The sequence below is a fragment of the Phasianus colchicus genome, chromosome 7, assembly GCF_987193195.1.
Source record: "Phasianus colchicus chromosome 7, bPhaCol1.hap1.1, whole genome shotgun sequence".
Taxonomy (NCBI): Eukaryota; Metazoa; Chordata; class Aves; order Galliformes; family Phasianidae; genus Phasianus; species Phasianus colchicus.
In genome coordinates this window covers 16,073,782-16,090,950 of record NC_143442.1, presented here as the reverse complement: position 1 = coordinate 16,090,950, position 17,169 = coordinate 16,073,782, and the positions used below count along the sequence as shown (strand labels likewise).

At 34.4% G+C, this 17,169-nt stretch overlaps 1 protein-coding gene across 5 annotated transcripts in view; it reads right to left on the bottom strand.

The window, feature by feature from the left end:
* The window catches only part of SLC4A10 (solute carrier family 4 member 10), a 189,254-nt gene that overhangs the window by 54,063 nt on the left and 118,022 nt on the right, over window positions 1-17,169 (bottom strand). For all 5 annotated transcript variants that reach the window (XM_090143851.1, XM_090143852.1, XM_090143850.1 and 2 more), the window contains 2 exons: window positions 13,330-13,490; window positions 2,461-2,649 (listed from right to left, as the gene is read on the bottom strand). In XM_090143851.1, coding sequence (XP_089999977.1) covers window positions 2,461-2,649; window positions 13,330-13,490 — 350 coding nt within the window. The remainder of the gene's footprint in view (window positions 1-2,460; window positions 2,650-13,329; window positions 13,491-17,169) is intronic.

The window sequence follows — 17,169 nt, the reverse complement described above, 5'->3', positions numbered from 1 at the left end:
TTACCCAAGCCAGAGAAATAATTAGCAACGTGCCAGAAGAGGCAGCAGTCCACGTGCTTCCCATCCCTTTACTCCTGGAGCATTATGGTAATAGTTGCCTTTAAAGCCCATGAGATGTTTATCTGCTGTTGTCTTGAAGAGAAAAAAGATTATGTCTCTTCGGAAAACCAAAAATTTAGACTGAAGATTTATTCTGTACTAAAATTAGCATAATGTTTACAACTCAGATAACAAAATAAGATTACAAATTTTTAATAGGTCAATCGATAAAAGAGAGAAACTTAAAATAAATCAGCCCTTCTTTGTTTTATTGTAGGGTCATTGTCTATTTTGAAGAGGTCAATACAAGCGAGTCCCTAATTTGCAGTAGCATTTATGGAATGCAAGCAGAAGAGCAGCGCTTCAAACTGATTAAGAGACATCGGTATCCAAAAAGACCCTTTTTGAAAAGTTCTACTGTAATTTAGATAAAAGGCTGAATTATCTTGTATAAATGTTCCTACAATCATTTAGATTTGTTTTGTTGTGTTTTTTTTTTTTTTTAAATCTTAATGTAAATAACATAAAATAAGCAGGTGATTTTTTGAATCAGGAGTTCTGACAGACCTATACAAAAGCACATGAACAGGAATTGTAGTTTTTCATCTTGCAAATCAAGATAAACAAATGAAAACCCGTTATAATATGCCTCCCTACTTACAGAATCACGTAATTGTTGAGTATATGGAACTAGTTTTTTTAACATGCTACCCTGCTTCTGATCAGCATCTACTTCTTTGAGAATTAAATAGAGATACTAAGGTTCACACACACACACACACACACACAAAAAAAAAAAAGTAGGTAAAATTGAGAAGTTTCTGGAGTGAATTGCTGCATCAGTTCCACTAATATATAGAGAGAGTTAGTGAAATTCAGCTTATGATGTTTTCACAGTTTGACCTGAGGGGTCTTTTGAAGGAGATCTATTGCATACTTTTATATAAAAATTACTACAGAAAGTTTGAGGATTGCAAGCTTCCGTCTTTCCTCCCATGGATTATGAGAAATAGGATTGCATTTCTTTACAGTTATTACTGAATATTTATTTAAGGCCATCAGCAAAAGCTGAATAAAATAAATAGGAAAGTTTTATTTTGAAAGTTGCATTAAAGATGGATAATCATCCAACATAGTTTTACTACTTTTGTGCATACATACATACATACAAAAGCTCAGATCTTAAAAAAAATAATAAAAAATTCTCTTACTCTTGAAATGATATTTTGACATGATTAGTATGATTCTATATAATATCCTCTTCAGATGAAATTGTACATTTCCTTTTAGGTCTTACAGCATTCCTCAGGGAAGCAGATAAATTTAGAAGTACCTATTAGAACTTTACACAGCAGCAAGTGAAACCAGTAAACTGTCCCTGAAACCAAAGGTAATCTTATCTCTGTATAGACAGCCCCAGGTCTCCAGACCAAAACTCATTACAATACTCTCAGTCTCCTTCCATCCTACACCTCACAGCATACACATTCCTCTTCCACCCTGCAACTTCTCTGTGCTGTGGCTGCTTCCTCATCCTCCCCTTCCTCCCCCCAACCCCCAAGGTGGCAGGTGAGCTCAGTACAGTCCTGAACAGAGACACAGGAGGATGGACTAAGACTTCACTATAACCAAGGCAATTTCTGGAATAAGAGTCACTAATTACCATCCAGTGGTGCTCAGACTAAAATGTCCTGGGTATTGTGATTATACTGCAAATGGAGGCTCAGTAATTCTGTAGTGCATAATGCCAGTGAGTTATTTGTAAATATCTGCAAGTTTCATTAGACGTGCCTGTTTTTACATAAATAAGAGGCAATAAGAAAATATTTTCACTACAGTATAACAATAAGCTTATAAGGGCTTCTATAAAAATAAAATGTGAATATTTTCCTGTCAAACCACTCTGCAGACTTGCTCATTCACTTTCACAAGCATAATTTTCCAATTACTGTTTTTCTGAAAGAATTATGTACAGCTCATGTTCTCTCCCCAACAGTGTCTTGAAAATAATTTGCTCAATTTAACCCCACAAAGTCAACTATGAAATTTGAAATGCTCTGCATACAGTGTCAAGCATGTACTCAAGCAGTCCTGCACTGGGAACGACATCTCACACCAATTACATAGGACAGAATGACACAATGACAAAGCTAACCTGCCTGCAACACTTGAGCTAGTTCTGCTGGACATCTCTGCACAGCACTGAGTTGTTCCAGATAGTTGAATTTCAAAGTTAAACTAGTGTGTTTAATGTATAAGAGGAACCACTCTCGCATATAAAAGGTTCTATTTTTAGACAGGAACTTCTCAGAGCATAATCACTGAAGTTCAAACTCTGGCTACAAAGCACAAGCAATACTTGTAGATGTTACAGGTAGATGTTACTGAAAGTTCAAAATGCAAAATAAATTAATACATTACCATTTTTATCCATGGAATGTGGCTCAGATTGCTTCTTTCCAATATCAGCAAAGGATCTCACAATCGGGATCCTATTGCTCAGTTTCTTCTGGTTCTGATGGTGATGCTGTTTCAGTAATGCCTCATGCACTCTATGACGAACATCCTCACTGAGCTGCCCAGAGCCCACCTGCTGGTCCAGAATCATATCTGGAAAAAAAAAAAAAAAAAAAAAAACCAACAAAAAAAGTATGTAAACAACAAAAGAGGGGAAAGAGAAAAAACTTAATTTCAGAAAAGTTGTAATAACAAGTTAGTACCCAACAGGATTATAAACCAAAGATATCTGTTCCTTTAGCACAATAAAATTCAATGGTACGTTTTATCTAGATGTGTTTCACCCTCAGAAAAAAAAATAAAAGAAGGTATTAACATAACAAGGTCAGTAGCTCAAAAATGTTGGAAGTTCCCATGCCAAGATCACCTATGTAGCTTGGAAATCATTTCCAAAGCATTCCTATACATAATACCTTTAAACCCAGGATTATGATGTATATAAGGTATCCTCTCCTACAAAAAACAGTACCTTATTTGCTACAAAGAACTGTCTTGTGAGAAGAAATAATTTTTAGATTCCTTTCATACTTACCACAGAAGATCATAAAAAGCCCTGCTTTTTACAACTACATTATTTTTAGTATAGTTTGTTTTCTTTTTTTTTTTTTAATGAGATAAGATACAGGAAATAACCAATAGAATCTATTACCCAATGCATATGTCCATGCAAGAGTATTGCTATATGGATGTGTCAGTACAATTGATCTCTATCCTAAAAAAATCAGTCACTTTTGCAGTCCACTGGCAGAAAATGTTCACATGCTTACATTCAAATATATTAAGAGATAAATTATACATTTCAAATGGGAAAGAACTGTTGAGAATTTTGTAGGAATATTTTAGTGATTATTTAGGGGAATTCTATTAGAAGAGTAATAATGCAGAACAGAAGGAAAGGGAAAAAAATAACAATCTGTATAAAAGCAAGTAAAACAGCATTTAAGTACACAATGTCCTTGCATATCCATTAGAAGAAACTGCTGCACAAGAACAGTGATATAATAAGCTGAGTCAAAAACTTCTTGTACTGAAAATTCAGACAGCTCGCAAGTCTGTGCTGGAGTCAGATTGATATCTACCAGTAAACCCAGCAGCAAAGCAAGCAGAGCGAAGAAAATAGAAAACAGATGCACAATCAGTAGAAACATAATTTGTCAGGTCTGTGATAATTGCCAACCACAAGAGAGAGAATAAAAAGCATTAAATAATTATATGCAGTTTAATTACTAAGTCACTACTACCCACATCCACATTAAAAAAATAATAATAATCATTTTTATGAAGTTCTCAGCATCCACATAAAAATTCAGTGTGTTAAACGTAGCTACTTTGAGAGCAGAACTACAACTTCACTTAACATGAAGAGGCTCCCAACAGCTCTTTATGTCAACACACACAAAAAGACATGGCTAAGTCCATAGAAAATGCATGAGTCAACAGATGCAAACATGAGATGTATCCGCATCTCATCATGAAGAGAGGTACTGACCTGTCTAACATCACCTGTGACTCTCTCTAGCAATTATATTCTACACAGTATTAGCAAATATGTTGACTGAACAGTTCACATTGTAGAGTAACACTACCTGGGTTCTGTGCCTAAACTAATATAGCCTGCCTGAGGAGTTCTTCACCTGGACAGGTAGCTCTGTAATTCCTGTCAAGATTAATTGAGTTTTTCTATTACTCTACACTCTCATGGAAGAGACAGAGGCATAGTAATAAGAGAGCAATAGTCAGAAGAAAGGGTAGCACAAATTCAAGAGAAAGGCTTCAGTAGATTTTCTTCAGAAGGAGCAAGGAATAAGGACAGATTTGCAACACAAGGAAAAAAAGCAATGAAAACACAAGAAAAGTATTCATTTTCCTGTTACTTCCTTTTGAGAAACAGACTCTTATCCTGAAGACTTAAGACTATTCTTTTCCAACAGGCTTTGTACACGAATATGTGCAGTACCAAAACCAGACGAGTAATTCATATGAGATATGAACTTTAGAGGAAAAAATAGATAGTAATCATATAACGTGGGGCATTGGGCTAAGGCACAAAGTAGAAGATCCTAGTCTCCATTCTTTTTAATTCTGGTGACAAAAGACAAATCGTACAAGATGTAAAAGCAAGTATCATCTTGAGTTGCTCTAAAGCAACAAAAGAGCTGAAAAAGGTCTCCTCTTGTACAGTCATATTTAGAGTTGTGGTCATCACCTTTCTTACAGATTAGTAGAACTCCACATCTATATTGCCATTCCTGGAATTACAGTGTTTTGCATATTAAATATTAATATCTTTTAAATTTGGAGGCTGATGTTGATATTCAAGATGTTCCACTGAAGGACAGAAAATGCCAGGAAAAAGAGAAAATCATATCCTTATCCTCTTCTTTGCCAGGATGTTCTGTCAGATTCACTAACAGTCAGACAACATCTGTAGGGGGGTAGCGGCGTCCACTAGTATAATGACCAATTATTTGTATTTTCTTCCAAACTGCGAAAGAAGTGGCTTACCTTGAGTTGCCAGTTTTCATAAATTCCTACTTACTTCAGAATGTCTGCCACATGTGAAAGTGGGAAATGCATTCAGAACTGGGAAGAGTGGAGACTCATTTTCTTACACTGATACTCTCCCAAATTGCCATTCTTTCAATACAAGTCTATTTGCAGTCACAACATAGTTTTAGTGCACTCCTGTATTTTGACCACTCTCTCTCAACCTGAACAGATTTGAATAGTAATAACAAAGGCTGCCCCCATTACTATCTACCATTATTGGATTCCACTTCAGTTTTTTCTTAAGCTTTACAATACATCTTTTAAAAGTCCCAGGATCTGCAATCTTATTGATAGCTCTACTGATTACGAAGGTATGTTTGAAAACAAGAGCAACATGGTTTAAAGTCTGAGACCAAATGGTAAAAAAGAGCATTTTAAATGTATAATTTTCAAAACAGATACTACTTCCTTAATGCTGTGACAAAGATGATACTATGTGATCCCACCAGCTGAAGCTGCATCTATTTTCCAAAGTTGTTTTTTTATAGGCACTTTTGTATGTAGAGCACATAACCATTTCTCCAAATTCCATAAAATAAAAAAAAGAGAAAAGACCAATAACCCCACAGCACTGTATCTCACCTATATAAGAGCATAATTATGCAGACTCTGCAGGCTTTCTATGATAAACAACAAAGGTGCATAGACTTTTTAAAAACATTTAAAGAATTTTCCACTTGGATGATCTTTTACACCTTGTGGAGCCCTTCTAATCAGGGACACAGATTACTTTTTTATTATTATTTCACAACAGACTTCAACTAGATGCAATGTGTGGAATACCCAGCAACATAGTTTTATTCATTCTATTAATTGCTCACATACCATTTCTACTGACATCAAAATCACTGAAACTGGTTGTTTCCTCTGTAAGGAATTTTGACTTAATATATTAATATATGTATTTTTAATATTAATATATTAATATATTTTTTAAGCTTCTAAAGACAGATATTCTTCCTGCTCTAGTTGTTTAAAAAAAGATTCAAAAGAAATAGGGGGTTCACACAGTTTCAAAAACACTTTCTCTGTTACAATACTTCATTTACATAAAACATACCCATCTGTAAATTTATTTTCAGGGCAAACTTGAAAAGTTATTGTACTAACTCAAATATAACTCCTCATCACTTGTGAACAATTTACAAAAATTGTGAATTAAAGCATCAGGATTGCAAACTTCAAATTTGTTCAAGTATAGCATGGCTCACCTGTACAAGCCCAGCACAGCAAACCACATCTCATCTATCTCATCCCTAAGGACAGTTAAGACATAAGAGCAGATTGGCTGCTTTCACTCACCACAGAGATGGTTATTAGACACTACAGCTTCCTTGCAGTGGATGCTGTACAAGGACATGCAGCTAGAGCCACGTGGTGTCATCCTAGTTCCAAACAAATACGAGCAAGAAAACACTGGAGTGACAGCTTTCTGTCTGTTTCTCCAGGTTCACAGAATGCCCATCAGGTCACAAGAATACTTCAGGCAGCTCCCAAGTAAAACACACAGTAAATTTATAGAAGAAAGTGCACTTCTTTGGCAATAAAATACCTTTAAAGTCAAACAAGTAGCATCTAATAGAAAAGCTCCACTGGATCTCCCTTCTGCAGCAATGAATAAACGAACAAGATCCGAAGCTCTTACTTTTAAGCAGTATACCAGACACAAAAAAAAACAAGCTTTGAATTCCTGGACCTATATTTCTTCTGATATAGGTTGCCATTGGCAGTTTACAACAGGAGAAACTGAATTCTGTGCATCTGTGAGGTTGCTGGTATTTACACCCCTCAATCTTCCAAATTTTATAACTGCAATTGCAGGGCAAAATGAGAGATTAATGACCAAAAAAAAAAAAAAAAGAAAAGAACACGTGGGATTTTCTGTGCATCATGATTGCAATGACAGCTCTCTACAAAATCTAATCTAAAAGCCAAGCTTTGTTTGTTTTGTGCTTGTTTTCTTTCTCTTAAAGATGAGGAGAGGAAACAGCAGCAACCATAAAGCAGTGCCTTATGCAGGACATGCAGATGAAATGATGTCTTTTATCCTAATCTGTCATTAACCTGTACCCCATTACACATTTCCCTAGTGTGTCAGGCACTAAGAGCTATAGAAAGCTAACAATTAAGATTCTTGGGCTGTATTTATGATTCAAGACCTGATTCTGGTGTTTACAACAGTGATTATAAATGAGCTATCTAAGCCAGTGGATTTAGCCTGTTCATCCAAAGAAGTAAAGTGCTCCATTGCACTGAGTGCCAGACTCTATTTTCAGCTCTACCTGAATTTGCTTTATTCAACTTCTCAACTGAATTACTTGAAAAGGAATGAGGGACAGTGACAAATGTCTGCTTTTCAAACTATGAGTCTCCAACTTGAAGAACAAGGACTAGCATGTTCACAAAACATCACACAGAGGTCAAGGCTAATATTTTCAACTTGAAGCTCAGAGAGAAAGAAACGTTATAATGTTAAAACACAGAGCTGTTCTAACATCCCACAGTGGATGCTACTAAAAGAAAACTGCAGGTAGCACAGGACAAGGTATTTCACATCTGTACGTTGAACAAGAGCTATGAGTGACATTGGTTCTATGTACAAAGAAAATGATAACTGAGATTGACTTGTGTGATCTAAAACATTCCCAAACTTGGAGTCAACATGGGAGAAAACAAAAACAAAAAATATGCCATACAACTTAAATGTTGATGAGAGATTTATAACTTACACACAAAGGAACAAAACCTGAAAAATGCTTCTCAGTGGAAGTAATCACAGTATGGCAAGCTGTAAATAAAGCAAACAAAAACACATGCAAGTGAGAAGGTGAAAGTTGAACAAAAGCCAGGTGGAGGGTCAAACTGAGAGAAAAAGATTGCTGACAGGTAATCCAGTGCTTTGTTGCAGTGTTTGTAATAAAAGTTATTTATCATAAAAGCACTGACAATAAGATAATAAAACATGAGCATTGCAGCTGAAGCAAAGGAAATCAGTGAAATAAAATCTGAACTGGAGCCAGTTTAAATAGATCATTATGATGGAGAAATATAGCTTTGAGTAAACAAAGACAAAAGAAGACTTGTTCAAATTAAAGCTTAACACGATACTACTGAAATCAATAAAATTGCACACTTGGTATGTAATGCCCTGAGTTGCTGAGCAGAGCCTGGTGACCTCAATCACAAGATTAAGCTGTTAAACAGATTGAAAATTCGATTGTGAGAAACATACACAAAAGACTGCTTGGAAAAAAAAAGAAACAAACAGTTATATCTGCATTGAAAAGCATGGGATTATTTAAAATTATACTTGAAAAAAATACTAACATCATTTTTAAAATAAATAGAACTTTCTAATAATTCAAATGCATGCAAGTCAAAGCACCACCAACTAACTCAGGGGCACAGCTTCTATCTGAAAAGGCTTGACATTTGTTCACAGTACACTCCACACAACAACAAGAAAACGCAAGATCTGTGATTCATGATTGAATGTATTGCCATTAAAGGCTGGACCAAACAATTTTTGAACCAAATGATACAAAATGGCATCATATGTTAAATAGAAGAACCTTTTAGGTTCATTGAGTGATTACAACTAAAAAAAAAAAAAAAAAAAACAGATGGTAATTTGAGAAGCTACATGGTTTCAAAGGAACTAAATGAAAATATCAAAAGAGAACATTTTCATCTGCCAACTTGAACAACACAGTGAAGCTGCTCTCTAATGGTGCAGTCAGATTCTGGCAAATATCTCCTTAAGAGACAACTTCCAAAATAAACTGTTTTGATTACATAGATTTTACAGACTTCCTTTTAGCATATGTTCTATACAGAAGTGATCGATAAAATATTACTACATCAAATGTTCAACGGAATTCCTTGCTATGCAGTGCTAGCTTACTCACAAAAAAGCCACTTCAAGGACATTTTTTAAAAAACAAGTCACGTTAAGAAAAGAGAAAACCTAAAATATACTTAAAAGCACATTTTTAACATGACACATTTCAGCAGAGGAATTGAGCCGTTTTCAAAGGAAAAAAACCCAACGCATAAAATTTAAGAACAATTTGAGGAATGTCAGGAATTAACACGCTCTTTTCCCTGCTTGAATACAATGTTGGAAATCATCTCAGGAGTCTTTACTGTAGTAAGATATTGCCTGTGAGTTCAACATCATGAGTATGAATAAGCTCTTCATCAACAAAGAAAATTGGGTGCCTGTCCAAAGCAATTTTCAGCCTTGTAGATTAAGTCATTTTTTAATAAGAGTTGGAAAGAAAGAATCTAATCAAGAATGGACAAGCTGGAAGACAGGATGATTTAAAAATTCTCACCATATCATTGGTGCCAAAATATTTTTATGCAGAACTATCAGAGTTTCCAGGGATGAAATACAAAATGTTCTGAGAGCCATACAAACAGTATAAAAGATGTTTTCTCATCCATAGATTTTAACCACAAGCCCATTAAGATCTTAAAACAGACTTAAATAGAAGAAACTTTCAAGGGCTAAGTCTGGACTTCTTATGCTTTAGTGAATAAGCATTTATATATTAAAAGCCTTGACCAGAACAAACAAGAATTCTTTGTCTCAATTCAGCAATGTAGATTAAGTATAACTCTTTCAAGGATACAAAGACTGGTACTGCATATAGAGTATAATTTGAAATTGGAATGTAGCCCAGACAGCAAGATGTTACCAGCAAATACAAATACATAACACACACTTCTACCTAAAAAAAAAAAAAAAAAAAAAAGCTTTAAAATCAAGTAAAAAGAAAGAAACTACATACGAACAACTAATTTAGTTGTTCTTACAAGGTAAAATGAAATATAGTAATGCAGAAAGTTATCAACAGATGAAATTTTAAACAACAACAAACATACTATTGAGCTGTCAATCAGAAGCACAAGAACTGAAATTAATATAGGGAGTGAAATGTTGAAAACAACTGAAGCCAACAGACTAGGAACCATTTCTGTCAACTCTAACATTCAGTAATGTCATACACAGTTCAAATAGATATCAACTGTGGAGTCTGAACTATATAGCTCAATACATAGGATCATATCTATCATAACTACTGACATTGAATAGCAACTTATTAGAAGAGATGGGAAAAAGTTTCCTGAGAGATCTTGTCCCATCTTCAGCTCCAGAAGCAATTTATATGGAAAAAAAGAGCAGACCAACACATTATTTGGAATGATCACATTTCTAATTTATCTAGCACACATGTCTTGATGGCATGCATGCCACTACTACCATTACGATCATCCCTTACACCAATCCTGCCTAATTTGTGCCTTTGTAACATACTGTTAATACTGGAGATAAGGACCTCATATATATCATAATAGTAAGAAATTGCGAAGCAACATGCTTGAGGAAGAAAAATACAACACAAACAATAATAACAGACAAGAGCAAATAGAATAGGAATTTTATTTATAAGGAAGATAAAACTCTTGAAAGAAACTTAAGACAGAAGAGGGGTAATTTATAAAATGATTCATTCACAGTAAAAGTCTGCTGAAAAACTGCTTAGAAGAAGAAATAAAAATCCCTCATTGCTTATTGAAAGCAATAAGCACTGCACAAATTGGCAGTGGAAGAATTCCTTTCTCAATTACAAAAACCCTTGCAAACTTTATCACCTTATCATAAAGACACTTACTAAAATAACCAATAAAATACACACACATCTGCCACAATGTGAGGTGCTTATGAGTTTAAAATAGCACACAGTAAATCAGGAAAGTCATCTAAAGCTTCCTCTCAGAGAGAAAAAAAAAAAAAAAAAAAAAAAAACCTAGGCAAAAAAGAAAAATTTAGATATCCCCAAAGCAAAACTGACTCAAAACAGCATTACAGTTACTCATCCAATTCTATACCAAGGGACAACTTATACCTGAGATGAGTTTCAAACCGCAATTAGTAGTGTGAACATGGAGTTCTTGGACATATTAACTAAAAACAAAACAAAGCAAAACTAATATGACTACAGCTAAATCAGTGTTAAGAGACTATAAATGTATAAATGTATAAGAATGTATATTTATTTTGGTTTCACTAAACACACAGAATTTTCCTCCTGGGGGATAGAGAACTTTTCTGAAGTTATAGTTTTGTTCTGACAATCCCCACATGAATACAAACAATTTTGGCATGGATCTCTCGGTGACTATGAAAGTAGGTGAATGACTTCTGGATTAAAAACGCTCAAACTCAAGCTTGAAAATCTTAGCACGCTACTTAAGCAAACAGTAATAGCAGAACATCTAACAGCTGATTTGAGCACTTTTTGATTTAAAAAAAAAATAAACAGTAAAGCAGCATACTAATAAACATCTTTGCTCATGCAATCAGCTGCTTTTTGTTCTTCATGTTTAGCTGCTATCATTAACAAGAAACGTTTTCAAGCTCTGATTCACAGACTATGATTCATGGGAGAACCAGATCTCAGCATACAGTGGAAACCCACACAAGTTTTTTGCAAGTTTGAATTTGTAATACTTTGCATCAGTTTGACATAAACAATATAGGAAAGGTAAATGCAGAGAGTAGCAAATTTTGCTTCCACTGTTATATATAACCCATTGAACAACATCTACCTTATCTGATCTTGTAAGTAACTAAACCAAATTATCTGACACCTGCCTAGACTTTCATATCATCAGTAAAACAGTTGTCTTCATAGTCTTGAGCAATGGAAAGTTTACTTGCATTGTCCTTGGTATCTTTAAATCAACAAAAGTTATCTATTCTACATTTTCTGTTAACATATAGCTTTATTTAATATTGCCTAAACTAATATTTGTCTAAAATGTCTAAATACAATATATAAAATGTCTAAATAAAATATATAAATTATATAAAATATCCGAAACATTGTGAAAGAAACATATATATATGATATAACATATCAGAAACATTGTGAAAGTAAGATAGAAGCAAGGTAAAATTTTTTAATTATGAAGATATAAAGCAAGTTATACAAATAAAATAATCCTCCATATTGTTATGGAGGATTTGGAGTCCTATAACCATAACAAGCATGAGACCAGCCCTCACTAACAGTAGAGAAACAGGAAATTAGAGACCTCAGATGATAAAATAGTGTCGCTCTTTGCTCTGTGTCTTCATTGATGGAAGGAACAGAAATTTTTAAATAGGATCAAGAATACAGCACTAGAAGCAATCTAGGGCACATCAGAGCACAGAGTAGCATCACTTTAATAATGGGTTTTAAAGACTCTCTTAAATATATTTGTTTATAACACATATTAGCTCTGCCTTGATAGATTAAAGGAAACTTATTTTATCTTGTCTACTAACAAAATTATTTATAAACAATCTAATTCAAATTAGCTGCTTTATCTGGAAAGGGAGAAAAACATATTTTGCACTTGATGATTCTAGCATAGCCAAGCAATCACCTTCAAAGTTTTAGGATTGTCTGAGACTGTATTACATCGCACATCTGTCCTATACTGCCCCTCACAACCTGCTCCATTACAGTAACGAACACACTGCCAGCCTCCTGCAGTAACTAATTTATCTTTATAGGAAATACCAGGAAAACAGGAAATGGCATTCAGTCTCATTCTCTTTTTTGGGGGACAGAAGGCTCATGCACTATGTTTGCCTGATTTCTACTTCTGTTCTCAACAGCTCTAGAATTTGACCTGCCAAATTCATTGAAGATAAAACATATTCAACTTTATCAAAAGTAAATACATCTTAAAGCTTGTTGAAAAACTTGCACATAAGGACTAGGTCAGAACTAGTATTTTTAACTCAGACATTTTTTAAACCAGTCTGATTTCATCTTGTATAATTATAATGTATCTTCCTTTACGTTTTGTTTGTTTTTAAGCTAGATTGTCTGCAGTTAGAGTAACAGTAGCTTCGCTTTGTGGAAATTACCACAGGCATAATTCACAAAGTGATGTAGCATTACAGGAGTAAAGAATGTATCTGTTCTACTGAAATATATTCTTAGTGTGCTCTCTTTTCTGTTTTAATTCTCTCCCTTACATAAGAATTGACTCTGAAAATAGTAAAAAATGAAAATGAAAAAAATAACACACCAGTTGTGTCTGATTTTAGATTCTAACACATAGAGCAAAATATTTCCAAGACTTTCTTATAAGCAACATGTATCTTGATTCTTGTAATTAATTTTCATAACTATTAAATGCAGCATCAATACATACCTGCAATTTCTTCTATGGAGTTAGCTCTCATGTCCAACAAAACAGTGCCATTCAGGATACAGCTTCTCAGCTCAAACAAGCTATGAAGTGACAGTGTGGCAACATATGGTTTGCTCCACCTCTCCCCACCATCTTCTACATCTTCTTCAAACTTCAACCACCTGTGCAAGCAATCAATTTTATAACTCCAAATAACCAATTTACAGCCCCAAACAACCAATTTTACAACAGTATGCAAGAAATACAAAATACATTACTTCCATGGATATTGCAAGAGCACCGCTAAACTTGTCACAGAGATGAAGAGAAGCATATTAAGAAATAATTCTGTATTTTCCAAAAACTCCACCATAAAATGATAATGCTATGATGGAACAAGAACAATTGTGGAAAGGATTCAAGAGAAGAATTTGTTGTAGAAAAAAATAAAAGCTATACATAGTAAGAAACACTCCGTATTTAACACAAGATTATAATTTGACCACCACAGAATAAAGATATATTATTCATTTAAAGTATTGAGTTCCATGAAGTATTAATGCTCCAATGTATTCTCACCACCATAAGCTTTTCAGAAGACAGTGATATGAACTTTTGTTACTTGTTTAGCTGTACTATGCCACTCAAAATGGCAATAAAACATTATGCAAAATTTAGGCTATTCTTCATTTAAAAGTTCAGTCAATTAAAATGAAAATCCTCACAGGCAAATAAATGTGCAAGCACACACAGACAGAGTATACATATTTGTGTATCTTTCAAGCTCTAAAATACGATCCTTACTCTGATAGAACCACCATGTGAATGATGTGAAACAGCACTTTAGAGTTCAGAAATATAACTGTATCTATTTTATGTCTCATTTGGCTCTTCTTGGCTTCTGTACCACTCTGAAGAGACCTCAATAAAGTTAAAATGACATGAAACTTACATGACAGATCAAGTCTTTTGTCTCTAGCCAGTTGGATGAACTTACTCATATGACTGCTTAATAATTCGCTGATAAAAATTACACTAAAAACGTTCAAAGAATGCTAAACATATAAACAATACTCAGAAATGCTGTTCACTTATGCAGAAGTGTTTTAAATTGAAATTAAGTCCTTCAACCTTCAAGCCTACATGGATGCTGATGAATGGAAACATGTAGCATGCCAGTCTGGCAAGCCTTGAACAGCTGCAGCAACAGCAGAAGCCTCTATCATTTGACAAAAGCAACAGCACTTGTTTATTTTATGTGGACCAAGCAACAGAGAAGTCAGAGCACCTCACATCTCGACAGCTCATTCACACTGATTTCCAGACAGCAGGGAAGTGTACAGCCTTAAGACTTCTAGACCTAAGCATTTTCTAATGTAACCAAACCCCTGAGCCCAGTAGCTCAGCAGACATGCCCATCCCTCTTCCATTCCTGTCTCACTCACCTAATTCTGCTCCTACCTGCAAAATATGCCTGTTTACCGATATTCTGCACTTTATTCCTTGCAGCCATCACTGTATACAGGATTCTACTACTTCTGATGCTAAGTTGCAAGTAGACACCACTCCTGTGACCCACTCACCAGCAGATCTGCTACCTTACTGATGCACTTGACTGATTCTAACTCCATCAGCTGCTTGCCTTCTCATCACTTCTCCTTTATTTAAAAACACCATTCCCCCCCAATTTTTCCTCTACTTTTCTCCCGTAAAAAAATCTTCAGTTTCCTGTGCTTAGGTGTCTCCTCCTCTTTGTATTTAAACATTTTCCATCCCCATTTCCTCCGTAGCAGCCTGCTTTCATATCTCATCTTTGCCCACGAGTCCTTTTCCTCCGTTATATTTCTATTCTCTCCCTTCACTGCAATCTCTCCCCTCCCTCCAAATCTAGTTGGGTTATTTCCTTGTTTTCATCCCATCAGAGAAGCACCAAGGTCACAGCACACAAAAATGTTTGTCTCCACTATCCAGAGAGCTGGATAATGAATTTAAAATTAAGTTTCTAATACATATATGCAAACAAGGTTTTTCCAGTAGGATTTTCAAAAGTAACATCAAGACATTAAACATACATTAACTCATCCCCCACTGTTACCACATTCAAAGCCATGATTTGAAAGAGATGAGCTACAGCAAGCCATGAAAGTTTCAAAGAAGGAGAGAGAGGAAAAATGAAAAACAAACAAACAAACAAAAAAAAAATATATATATATATATATATATCCCCCCCCATTTTGCAGCTACAATTGAACTTCCTAAGGAAAGACAGCTTCTAGTTTACTCATAGTACCCATATGTCTAACCTAAAAATGTGCTAGACACGTTGTGGCCATAACATCCCAAACATGATGAATTATTTTACAGATTCTTAGGAGGCAATTATCTATAACTTTGCCTTCACATCCCTTTCCATTTTTTGTCCATGTTCCTTATGCCTTTAGGAGTTTTATATTCATACTTGGATATTACCAATTCTTTCTAGCATACAATAATTTCATTTTATGCTGATTCAAACAAGAGGCTAAAAAGCATGCATATATATACAGAAAAGCAATTATCTGAGCACAGATTCTTACAGAATCTGATCAGAAATCTCATACTATCATTGGCTTCTGTTCTTGTAAACTGTCTTCAATACTACTTATATGATTATACTGCTACAATCTGCCCAATTTGGAACATAATGACTAATTCTAAATAGATTTAAAATTACAGATAAAAGAAAATCATGTTCTTAAAAGTTTCATAAAAACAGGTAACAGAACAAACAATCTCTTAAGCACCATAACTAGAGCTCATACCTTTCATGGACAAAGAAATCATCGTAAGAGTTTTAATTAAAGCTCCTCGGTTTATGGTATCAATCAGTCATGAATCTTGAAGCACAGCAATAAAATCCATAGAAAATTATTACTAACTTGATAATTATTTTTTCCATAAAGATCATATCCACCTGAGTTTCAATCTATTTGAAGAGTATAATTTCATAGGTTGGATCCAATTTCTTCCTGTTACTAAAACTTACATGTTCAAACACATCCTACATTTTTACCTAATGAACTAACAGTCTACTAAATAAACATAAATCATACCCAGCTGAGAGAATTCTGATTTTGGACTAAATTTCTATTTTAAGAAGCGTTACATGAATTTTCTCATCAAGTGAGAATCATGTTTATCACCTTTTAGCTTTTCAAAACTATTACATCAGATTATCCTTTTTTAACATGAGAAGGGAGAAATAGTATCAAAAAAAAAAAAACAAACAAAAAAGTAAATCTCTAATCTTACAGTCATTCAATCATATGTGTTCAAGTGGATTTTAAGACTAGAGTAAAAATCTCAACAACCCTCTGAACTCATGTACGAGATTCAAGGATAGATATGACTGAAATTCAACTCAGGCATGGATCCCAAGTGTGACAATTTTCCACATTTCAGTTCTTAGACAAATATATATATTTAGTTCTACAGCTTGACCCCTTAAATTGATATGATTAAGAAATAAAAGCCATTTATGATTTCCAAGAAAACACTGTTATCCCCACATACATTCTGAGCTTGTATGCCACATATTCTAATGTGCTTGAAATATATTCTCTAGGTAGTAACTAACTTATTTGAGAGGGATCCAATAATATAGAATGGTTTAATTTGTATAGTTTTTTTTTGTGTGTGTTGGTAAAGTCTAGAACAGGTATACTGATAACGAGATTTAGTTCCTCTGATAGGACATTTGCTTGGACAAATCATGCCAACAAGACTTTCACCCAAGTTTGTTATGACAGGAAAAAATATATAACAGACATACGTGCACATAAAAGGTCTTCTAAAGCCCCTCCTCCATTGATTTTTTCCGGA